The 12,798-nt window shown below is 31.7% G+C and overlaps 1 protein-coding gene across 3 annotated transcripts in view; it reads left to right on the top strand.

Moving 5' to 3' along the window:
• The window catches only part of LOC106460498 (protein enhancer of sevenless 2B-like), a 15,790-nt gene extending 11,865 nt beyond the window's left edge, over positions 1-3,925 (top strand). For all 3 annotated transcript variants that reach the window (XM_013920204.2, XM_022387249.1, XM_022387248.1), the window contains exon 6: positions 812-3,925. In XM_013920204.2, the coding sequence (XP_013775658.1) occupies positions 812-985 (174 nt within the window). In that variant the 3' untranslated portion in view covers positions 986-3,925. The remainder of the gene's footprint in view (positions 1-811) is intronic.
• The last annotated feature ends 8,873 nt before the right edge of the window (positions 3,926-12,798 follow it).

Raw genomic sequence — 12,798 nt, 5'->3', positions numbered from 1 at the left:
CATAATTTTGTTGCCTAATGTAACTTAATATGGTTTCATCATATAGTTTGTTTTTATAGTGTGTAAAACTGGGATAACTTTACTCAAGTTAGTTTAATTTTAATTGTCATTAATTGTTGCTGAACAACATTATAAGAGGTTTGAGAAACTTTTACACCTTTCAAATTAACTTAAATTCTCCTACTTAATCAATACATTTACGTGAGTAGATGTAGACTTAAAGACTGTTATAATACCTATCTCTTTTTTTTAAAGAGATCATTGAATTCTGCTAAAACTAAAAATATCTGACAGTTGTTATTCTAACTGTGTTTTGAATGGAAAAAAATTACTTGCATTTCTTCCCTTGAAGAAATAGTGAAAAAATTATTTAATCACGAAAAGTTATTGGTCACAAACAATCCACAGAAAGAAAGGGGTAAAGAAAAGAACCATAAAATTACTGCAGAGTAAAAAATATAGAACACTCATGTATGTTTGCCATGAAAGTAAAATCAGTTCTTCCTTCATTGTTTATACTTTTTATCTCAGTTTTAATGTCACAATTATTATAACATTTTCCTGTACTTGAAGTTATATGTACTATGCAAGTAATTTCATGCATGATACTAGAGTTCAATTAAACATTATTACACAGTTTTAGTAGAGAATCATGAAAGTCTGTGTAGGTGTTTATGTTAGTATAGATATGCACATTTCTGTAACCATTGTTTTTGAAAGTTGTGTATTTTGTTGAAAATTATAGTTACTTAATTTTGGTGAGATGTTCATTGTTTACATAAATGTTAGCATGGTCACTTTTTTTTTCTAGTTTCTGGTCCAAGCTCTCTATGATTTTCAAGCTCAAGAACCTGGAGAACTGGAATTTAAAAGGAGTGACATAATTACAGTAATTGATCGTACTGATACACATTGGTGGGAAGGGGAAATGCGCTCAAAGCGAGGCTTTTTTCCAGCTACCTATGTTGTTCCTTTCCATGCATAACTGATTCACAAAGTGCTTGTTTTTATGTATTTTCTTGTGAAGTGTACCAATTTTGCAGGAAGACAAAATTGATAAATCTCTTCTTACGAGCAGAGTGACAGTGATTGTTTGTTCCGTTTGATCAATCTTTGTTTCACTAGCAAAGTAATTTTGTTGCATATAAGTTGAAGCCAGTGATAAATGCTTTTAATGATTGTTTCCATGCGGTCCAAGCTGGACAATCAAATCAAGATTGTGTTCACACAAGTGCATTTCATAATTTAGTATATTTGTTTACATGTAAAGCATGCCAAAAGTTTTAATTCATTTGATTAACTTTATACTGCATGGTATAACAGTAATAGGGCTTCATGTGTGAAAACACATTGAGCACCTCAAAGTTGTAAATGATCCAAATGAATGTCTCTTGACAACTACACGGTATTTGGCAGATGTTGTATTGTAGTTAACCCATTTCATTGTTTTGTATTTAAATGAATAAGAATGAACAATATATTCATATGGGGCACAACATTTTCTACACTATGTAGCACATATTGTAAAGGTGTAAAAGTCAATTTGTTTTTATTTTGTAGTAACAAACTGATTATTTTTAGCTTGGCGAGTTGTATTATTAATTTTTTTTCACCTCAGCACTATAAGAGTTAACCTCATGTTGATTCAATCACCTGTAGCCATTCTACCATATGTCAGAGAAAAGGCTTTTGATATCAAAGTAGACCTAGAGAAATGTTCCAATTGAGTGTGTGAGGAAGACTTGGTAATACATGATGGATAGTTATTATTGATAAAATTAAATGAAGCTTAATATGGTGGATTACCATTGCATCTTACACTGTTAATTTATGCTAGTAACTGTGTGCACATATTTTGATATCAAAATGTGCTTATTTAATAACAGAAAGGATGTGGCTTCACACATTGCTTAGGCCTTCTAAAAAACATTTATCAAACTACAGTTTTTCTTTTAGGGTTTTTCTTTGAATTATTTAGGTGAAGTATTCAACATGAGTACACTATAATAGACAGCAACTGCCTGTTGTAGAAAAATACAAGTGTAGAGGGCAACATTTCAAAAGTCTTTTGTCATTGGAGGACTTTTTGAAATGTCATCCTCTACACTTGTGTTCTTTCTACAACAGGTAGTTGTCACCTATTCCAGTGTACTCAACCTATTTTAAGGTTGTATCAGTGGAACTTGTTACTAGTTATACGATCTTGGTAGTTTATAGTTGAAGTGTTTATGGCACAGAAGTCACCAGGTCTGGAAGAAGAATTTCATAATTGTGTCAGTGAAATATAGAGGTTGAAAGTATTATGTTGTATACACTGTAGAGTACATACTATAATAATATAGTTTAATCTTTAGAATCTTTTTTGTTTCAAGTATGTTGCAAATAAACTAATGAAGACAGTGTTACAAGGCTTATTGAAAGTTTTATAATTGCATTTTATCTGATGTTGATTTTTTTAAATATCATAAGCACCAACAGTAAATAGTGGAAATATTCAAAGTTCAAAACAATATTGATATAAATAAAAGGTTGTAAATCACCAGATATTACTTCAGGTGAAACTTGTCGCATCTTTTTAGCAGGATATTATAACGTATATGTATAATGTTATCCATAATAATTTAAAATAGCTGAGGTAGGTTTGCCTAAAGAGGTTTTTAAAGAACATAAGTGTTTAATTGGAGGTATTAGTAATATTTTTAACAAGAAATTCAATATTTGTCTGTAGTTTATGGTTGTATGTACAATTAAGAAAAGCCAATTTGTAATTCATTGCTTCATATGTACAGTTAAAAAAGCCATTGGTAACTCATTGTTACTCTGAATTCATGTTGCACAGTATTTTTCATTTGATAATATTGATAAATTTTTATGTATTGGTGTTGACTAAGTATTACAGTATTTTTGCTTCTGGGTGCAGGTATCAGCAGATATGCTTGGTATGTTTGCTAACCTTGTTTTGTGAATATAGGTTACTGTTAATAGAACTCAAATCTATGGCTCAGAAATTTAATGTGGCATGAACATGAACCTAGAGTTCATATAATATGATTTATGTGGCTGATATTTGATTTTCGAAAATATTAAAAAAAATCACCTTTCTGTCTATATGTAAATTATTTTACATCTGTCAAAGCATTTTGAGAAATCTTGTTATTCTGCATTTTTCATAAAAGGATCCATTATTTTATTTATTTTGGTTTTATTTTAGTGCATTGAAATGTCCAATTCCAGTTTAAATTTTGTCGTTTAATCTGTGCTAATTTTGTTTTAATTATTCTGGTATGTGATCCTTTTGTAGGTCTTTCAGAAACATTGAAACTGGAGGTAGAGTGCCATAAACGTTAATGTTTTCAAAATGTTAATTTCATATTTCTAGCTACCTGTTTATAGAGATCAAAATTTTGATGAATGGAGATATTGTTTTGTGTAATTATAGACTGTGTTAATAAAGAAAGCATTTAGTGTCATTGTAGATAAGGATTAAAGCGAATAGGGTTGGTGATTTTTATTATTGTGGAATTGGCTAAAAAAATGTATTGTGGCATTTTCAATAATAGACATTACATAATATACTGTTTTTACTTTGTAATGGACTGTGTTTTGAAGGATTTAGTGTTTTATTGCTTGAAGTGATATTCCGTAAGATTATAGGTATATTGATGGAAATTGTTCTCTAAAATAATATATTTTAATGAAAACAATGTTTTTCATATTGTAGGATAGGTTGATAGAAATTGTGATTTGTAAGAATACTGGTTAACTTGACAGAAGTAATATTCTGTAAGATTGTAAATTTCTTTAGTGGACAGAAAAGATGGCATAATGATCTCGACATTTTGTAAAGTAGGTTAGAGAAGGTTGTGTCTGTTCTGTAGGACTGTTCGTCAGTGTTGGCTTGGTTAATAAAGATTGGAAATGCAAAGTTGTACTAATTATTCCATTTTCATAACTTTAGATATTTTTCAAGCACTTGTATATGACAAACTATCTCAGTGTGATAAATTATATGTAAAAGTTTTACTTGTTTGTTCTCTGTGAAAATTCCAATTAAGATACAGCAAATTTAAGATAAAAGATAAATATGGCTATATTTCATAAGTGATACAACTACTGTTAATGAAAACTGGATTACATGGCCTTAGAATGGGCTTGTCGTATGAGCCACACAATTAGCTAATATAATAAACCCCTAAGTAACTGTTTTGTTGGAATTTTATTACAAGGAAAGAAGGTTTCAATTACGTTACTAAACCTCTGAATGAACAGGAAGCTAAAACTCTGTACTGTGCTCCTAAGCTTTCCTCTCATATCTGTTGGGTTTTGTAATACTATTTTGAAGTATTTCACAAACTATCAATATTAAATATTCATAAGAACTATAAGGCTTCCCCGTACTAATCAGAAGTGTCAACATGTTCACATGAGCTCAAGATGACACAAACAAACATCTTAAACATTTGTAAGAACTACAAGGTTCCCCATATTAATCAGAAGTTTCAACTTGTTTGCATGAGCTCAATCAAAATGATATTGCCCATTTATCCTTGAAAAAAAAGCATCATTCCAACATCATCCTTTGTCTGTTGAAGCTCTTCTTTTCAAGGTCACTTTTCAGACCATCTGGGGTTCTGTACTTAATTCACATCTGAGTGTTTGGTGTTTAGTTAGCTGTTAATCTTTTAATGCTCTTTACCTCTCCTCATAGGTTGAGTGATCATTGTTCATTTTGAAAATTTGATTGTTGTTTTCTTCAGTTAATCTCCAGAAGAGTCTTTGATTTTACAAATTTGATCATTACATCTGGACCTTTAGTCAGTCTTAATTCTCGTGCTTGCTCATTATTGGAGTTATGGATCTAATATAATGTTATGTTGTTTCACTCTAATTGAGCTTTTTTTAATTGGTTAAAGGTTACATCCTTAACATTCTGGTGCTTGTCTAGTTGATTATTCATCCACTGAATGGCATTTTTGCAACTTTCTTCAAGAAAAAAGCCTCCTATTTTGGGTCACCCCATCCCAGTTCTTTTTGCATGGAAGATAAATGACTTTTAAATTAGGATTGGCCTCGCCTATGCCTGCATGTTTGCTCACCATCACACACATTTTCTTATCTCTAATCTACTAAATATTGCTATTGATGATGCTCCTTCCAGCGCTACATAGCTTTCCTCCTAGCTACTTACTGGGTGAAGAATGTTTCTTGTAGTTTATCACTAACAGCTCAGAGTTGGTACAAATTCCCTCTTATTCATTCTTGGATAATCAAGCAGTATTTAACTACTAGCCATGCAGACTCTTCTGCTTCTGTATGTTTAGACAAGTAATTGTTTTCCTCCTTCCCTCGGACAAGTAGAACATTCTTTCTTTTGTTTTTTTATTTTCCTATACTGGGAATCCTTAATATTTTTTGTTTTTGTGAATGTTTTGTTCCTTCTTTTGTGACCCCATTCTTTCATTATGGATATTTGCCCTCATTTTGAAGCCTCTGACGGCTGTCTCTTATAACTACTTGACCAGTGTTGAAGTTGCCAAAAAACATCACCCTACCCTGCATATCTTTTCTTACTTCAAGTGTTATTATTTGCACCACTTCAATGTCTCTTTCTAGGCTTTGGTATTAGTTGAAGTTTTTTTAAGATTTAATTCACTTTCTTTTGCCTTCCATAGACCTAATATGTCTCCTTAATAAGTATATATTTTAACATGATGAATTACTGCGTGGGATTGAATACTGCCTTTGCAGTAAATTCTTTCATGCACCATCTGTGATCACCTCCTGTCTTTGAGCATCAGGGTAAATAGAATTTCATTTTATGAGTATATTTAACCTATTACACTATTCCATCATGTTGTAGGACCTTATTTCTCATTGTTTTTTCTGACGTTTCTATCCACTGTCTTCTGCACTTTATTTTCGTTTTGTACTGGTGCTAAGAGTACCCTGACTGATAATGTTGCTAAGTATTATGAGACTGATACTGGATGTGACTAGGCAAATCACACATATCCTTTATCTCCTGCCTGACTACAAATAAATCCTTGGTCTTGCTGACTCCAACCAAATGTTCTTGAGCCTCTTGGCCAAACCTTTTGTGTGATGACTGTTCTTGTTCATTTCTAGAGTCTAGACCTCTCTTCCTTTACAGTATGAATATTGTAGACTTGTGTATTCATAGATATTATAACTAGGGATATGCCAATAATAAAAGCAGTCAATTACAGATTGATTGGTTTATGATAATTTGTCAGATCAAATTAGCTATAAATTATGAGAAATCAATTAATCTATCTAGACTTGATAGGTTGGTGATGATAACAATGATAATATTCAATCTATTCAGCATTATCAGTGGAATAAATTTAATTGAATGGAAATTATATCTGAATACAGAACTAGTTTTTCTATTCCACTTTTTACAGATCAGTGTTGGGCATTTTGGTTTGTATTACAGTGAATTGGTATTTGAATTATTACTGAAAGTTATAGGAATGAATGAGTCTGAAACTGTATTGTGTCAAAATCGTGAACTGTGAGGAATGTTTGCTGTCTCACATTAGATGTGCTTACACTGCAAAAATGTCTAGAGAGCCGCTGGGGGAGGGTTGGCCTCTGAATTCAAATATATAAATATGTGTGTGTGCACAAGTAGATTTAAGCAGTAGTTCATTGGCCCGGCATGGCCAGGTGGATAAGGCACTCGACTCGCAATCTGAGGGTCGCGGGTTCGATTCCCTGTCACACCAAACATGCTCGCCCTTTCAGCCGTGGGGGCGTTATAATGTGACGGTCAATCCCACTATTCGTTGGTCAAAGAGTAGCCCAAGAGTTGGCGGTGGGTGGTGATGACTAGCTGCCCTCCCTCTAGTCTTACACAGCTAAATTAGGGACGGCTAGTGCAGATAGCCCTCGTGTAGCTATGTGCGAAATTAAAAAAACAAACAAACAGTAGTTCAATGATTTTGACTAATTTTGTACATCCAAAATATTAAATTTACTTTTTCAAATATATAGGTTAAGGCATGAATAACTAATATTCATCATTTGTATAATGTGTGTGTGCATCTTGCCTCTCCATGTCACAACTTAGTTTAACACAAAATGTTACCTGGAAATAACTAACTTATTCTCTAGTAATGGCTGGAGACGGCTTGAATGGGTAATGAAGAAAAACTTTAATATAAGTTTAACATAACAGCAAATGTACACTTAGATAAATTTCAATAAGATCATCTCTCAACTTTTTTTTCTTAGGAATAAATAAGTTAAAGAGTTCTTAATTTCTTCCTATAAGACAATTTTGGCACCCCTAGAATCATCCTAGTGGTCCTCGTATGAACCCTTTACAAGAAGACATTATACTCTGTTAGATAAGGAGACCAAAAATGTCCACAATACATTCTAGTATTCTATTAACTTGACTACAAGCAATATTGAATGTTATAGTGGATTGAGTGACATAAGATCCTTTTCTTTAGTTGTGCTAATATATATATATATATATCAAATGTGTGACCTAAATTGTGATAACCAAAATGCATTAAAGCCCATTTGCTAAGTATTTGTCTTATTATAAAGACATTAACTAAATATAGAACATTTGCTTGAGAAGTTTTGAAAAAATATTCATGGACATATATAGATGAAAATACATTATTTTTCAATTATGGGAGGGTACAAACCTGGCAGTTTTCAGTTACCACTTATAATAGTGACTGTTCACGCAAGTTGAGGGCGTGTATGAATTTTTGTCATTGTTGTATAGTAATTTTTTGTTATAAGTATAGACTGAAGTTTAGATAGACAGTAGTTCTGAGCATTGGATAATTATTTGTTTTGTGCATTTCCTTTGTCAGTTCTAATGTCAACAATAGTTTTCTTTTGTCCTGTTGGTGTGGACATTAAGAAGTTAATCAAAACTGTTAGTAATGGGTAGGTATTCTTCTAAAGCCTTTCATAGTGAAGTTTTTGAACCAAAAAAAGTTACTGAAATTTTGAATTTTCACTAATTATTACTAGAGGGAAAACTCATGCTATGCATACAAAACATTTTTGGTTGTGGTAATTTTGTATTTGAATGCACAAAGTATAAAATGTAAAGGAAGTGCTGTGTATTTAAAGTAATTCACACAGTTAAGTAATCTGCCTAGACTACTCGCATAAAAGGTTAGGTACATAAATATTTCTGAACGAATCTGCGGGATTCTCAATAACTGCGAGGCTAAACCTATTCCACAACATGTGATACCCAACAAAAACCTCTAGTACAAAAGACACTTTGAACCAAATGGTATGATCAAAAATGACAACCTAGTCAATTTATCTAATAAGAAACACTAGATCTAGCGATGCTTTCAAAACCTGGATATCGAGGGCAAAACTCAACAGGGTGACAGTACTAGTACTCTTAAGTGTCTATAAACAAATGAAGAAATCCATACACAAAACCTTAACATGTAAAACAAAATGCTGTCTGAGATGGGGCTCTGAGGGATAACATGTCCATTCCTCAAATACATTTCTCTTTGCAGTGTATAGTACTATCTATACTCACTAAAGGTGTGACGATACATCAATACAATACAAGTCTCATATTGTGAAGCCATGATATGATTGTATCAATACATCGTCCGATATCTTCACGAAATTGGCAAGCTTTCAGTAAACATTATAAGTCTTTTGTACAGAAAAAATCAAATTTCTAATAAAGTATTTTTGATAAAAATTAATGATTCAATAAAAGAACATGAATATTGAGTACTACATGTATTGTCTTCATTTTTTTTATCAAAAAACATTACATGCAAAGTAACTTAACAAATCAACAACAACAAAATAGACAGATCTTAACTTTCTTGTATTTTACTTCTCTTGCCAGTTGCCATTGATCAAACCTGGGAAATTGAAAAAAGTGCTGTAAGGTGTGAAGTACTTAAATATGACAAGGTTAGTAATATAGATAATAAATTACAGATAAGACTGTCAAACTTTGTAACAAGCCGTTGGTAAAACTTCTGTATCTAGATACGTATTGACTACTATGATGAGATACACATCCCTTATATCCACCCTTCCCTTATGTGCATGGTGGTGTCATCTGTACTTCCCTACTCCTAACTTGTTTGATTTTGAACATAATATTTATTATGTAAATGCTTCTGTTCAATTTTATATTACTTTTCTCCTTTGAATTCTATGTTGATTCCCTGATACATTTACAATTTGAAAATGCCTTGAGTTACAGACAGCAATAAATCTTCTCCTACTGCATTAACAGACCTGATTGGTTTGAACAGATAAGGAACTCTTGAAATGTGTTCACATAGTGCAGATAAGTCTCTTGTGAAGTTAGTATTGTGACAAGTTCATATTATGCTGTACTCCAGGTACAATGTATGCCCAGTTCAGTTTCTTAAATATCTTTTTTCCTTAAGGGATGCTTTACTAATGTGGGTTCAGCATTTTTCAACCTTTTTTGATGCCAATAGCTGGCTCACTGCTTCTATAAACAGTTGTAGACCACTCAAATGCAAGTGCAATGAAAAATCATTACAACTTACATATAAATATTCTGTCAGTCTTATTTGTTTTTGTGAAATGCCACAGATCTACATAGCGGATCTGGAATGGATCTGAGTCAAGCTGGTGAAACACATGTACCTGTATCTTTATGGATGGGGAAGTTTGAAGTACAATGATGCTTCTTTTGGCTGTTTCTTGTTTTTTTTTCCTTGTCTACTTTTGGATCTTTCAACAGTATATTTTACTTATGTATTCATAGTTTTCTATGGTATGTCAAACATCTTTATTTTGCATGAGAGTAATGCCTTCTTCCAGATATTTCCATTTCAGCATTAGTAATATATTGCTATATTTGAAATTTTTCATTTACAGTCTTAAAAACTTTTAGATATAGCTGGGCAATTAGTGAAATATGTCGGTTGATTAATCGTCAGGCTCATTAATTGATTACATTCAACAAATCAATTATTCTCACGAGAGGGTTAAAAAAAGAGCAACTTGTAATGCTACAAATCGGGTTTTGATACCCATGGTGGGCAGAGCACAGATAGCCCATTGTGCAGCTTTGTGTCTAACAACAAATTTACTAGCAATATTTCAAGTAATTGGATAGTCAAAATAATCAAAAATAGTAATCAAAGACCCTAATTTCAATTAGTTGATTATTAATCCAAAATAGTAATCAAGAACCCTAATTTTGATTAGTTGATTATTTTCATGAGCCATACCACTAATCAGTTAAATAGAACAAACTTCAATTAATTTAAAATAATAATGAAAAGTCATAATAGCAATAGAATAATTGGAAACACTAGTTGATTATTTTTTGACATTAATGGATTTAAATCATAATTTCTATTAATAGAAACGAAGTAGCACAAGAGTGTACAGTATTTCTAATAAGTGGACCCAAGATTTTTTCATATTTTGTTAGAAATCCATATTTTGTATCATAAACACATGTAGACCAAATGAGAAAATGGAGAGATTAGTTAATCTCTATTTGACAGATATGGCTGAGCAGTGTTGACATTCTAATAAATGTTGTTGCTGACTGGATTTATAGGTAAAGTTTCCAACACTAGAATACTACCTGCCTCTCTTTAGCAAGTGCCAATATGTTACGTTAATCAAGAAGACTTGTAAAGCAGTTAATAATGTGCCACCTCTAACACAAACAATACTTTGATCTTATTGATAATTAGATAGATGTAGAATTTTTATTGTATAAACAGTTATGAGTAGTGTGGTCAACTTGTCACATGCAAGAGTAACGTTTAATAACATCACTAGTTTCTTGTTAAAAATTAGCAAGTGAAAGACACTTTTACTTGCTTTTGAGTTAACAAATTGATAGCTGTTTAAGTATAGGAATTTTAAGGGTTACACACTGTCTTATTATGTTAGCAATTTCAGAAGAAACTGAAATACTCAGAGCTAGAACTATGATTTATCCAACTTCATTGAATTGTAAAAATAAAATTGACTTATAAAGCCAGAAAAGTACTAAGTCAGCTAAACAAATCTCAGAAGAGCACATAATTTAATTATCTTGGAAATACTGAGGAAAAAACATCAGCAAACTGTATTAAACTGGCATTCAAGACTTTACAGCTTACATAGTTAAAGCATCACCCCAAGATACTACAGCTTTAGTTAAAGCATCAATCCCAAGTCTCTACATATTAAATATGGAATGTAAAGCTTTTGGCTAGTCCTGGGTCCCACCTCATAAAGGCCAGGAGTCCAAGATCCACTGTCTGTATGTGTGCTCTGTTGAGTTATAGTCAATTTTGGGGCACTAAATATCCATATTATTCATTGTTAGTAAACAATGAACTTTCCCACTTCAATTCATGTTCCAATGATCAAAATTACAGATGAGTTAATATACAAACTGGTCAATTCAAGCAATATTTAGACATATTCTATGTACAAGTGTTTATAATTGCAAGAATCAGACCAGTAGGTCATTTCATGAAATATGGAGGAAATACTCGTACAAATCATTCAAAAATTGATTCTTTTAAAAGGCAGATATAGAATACTATGTATGTTCATGCATGAACCTATACCTATCCTACTATGTTTGTTTTTACTCCAAAAGAAAGATGCATCCTCAGACTTGTATACATTATGGTAAATTTTGGCTAATAAAGGGATACGATAATGTAATGGCAGATAATGCATAACATCAGTAAGACCCAAGAGCTGGTTGTAATTTTTTTTTTTTTAATGAAAGTTGCTGAATAGAACCTAACTTTCGTTTAAGTACAAAGTTGTCTTATTATGTCATAAAATTCAACTGACACAAAACACTTTTTTTTAGGTTTTTTTAATAGTAATCTTTTGACTTGATATATAGTAAGCACAAATATTATAAAATTAATAATGCAAGTGCTCCAGATAAGCTTTTGACATAATAAATATTTTACTCCGAAAATGAAAACTCAATGCAGAAAACTTGTGTTTGAATTTTGGTGACTTATTTTTTTTACTCCAACAACTGACATTAGGTATCATTTACTGAGTGCTTTCTCTTCCTACTTCTGTATTAAAAGTCTATTAGGGACTACCCGAAGCAATTACAGCATAAATACAATACAGTAAGCTCTGTGTTGACACTGATCAGTAAAATTAGACATGTATAATTTTCAGTCCCAAAGTAACCCCCAAACAGTAGTAATTACTGTATCACTCATCAATCAGTTTACACTGAAAATTATATCCCATGCCATGTGTTTGTTTCAATACCCACTCAAATTTGTTTTTTTCTCTTTCAAACTGGCAAATACTCACACATACAAGAATAATATACATACCAACAAATACTATGCATACTTGATGTGCACAATTGTTTTATTTCTGATTCACTTCTGTATGTAAAAAAAAATTAATATTTATGCAAATATACATCTTGTCTGGAGCACTGTAATACTTTATGAGGTCATAAATTCTTAGTTGTAATACACAACCAGATATATCAGTTAGTTCAAAATTATAACATATGTATTATAACATAATTTATGAGGTTGAAAATAATTGTGAAATCTGTGACATGTAATGTTTTCTTTTGTAAAAAAAAAAACCTTAATATTGAAAACAATTTTGAGAATTTTGTTGTACACCTGTCCCCCCCCCCCCTTCAATTCAGGCTCCATCTAAATGATTTCACACTAAAAGTAATGTATAATGAAAGAAAAATGTCTATTCTATATAATTCTAAACAAATGGTCAAAAAGTTCACACATTTAAAGTGTGAAAGATTTAAAG

The sequence above is a fragment of the Limulus polyphemus genome, unplaced genomic scaffold (genome assembly GCF_000517525.1).
Source record: "Limulus polyphemus unplaced genomic scaffold, Limulus_polyphemus-2.1.2 Scaffold781, whole genome shotgun sequence".
In the NCBI taxonomy this organism is placed as follows: domain Eukaryota; kingdom Metazoa; phylum Arthropoda; class Merostomata; order Xiphosura; family Limulidae; genus Limulus; species Limulus polyphemus.
Note: the sequence above shows the minus strand (reverse complement) of the source record. Positions and strands in the feature narration are given on the sequence as shown.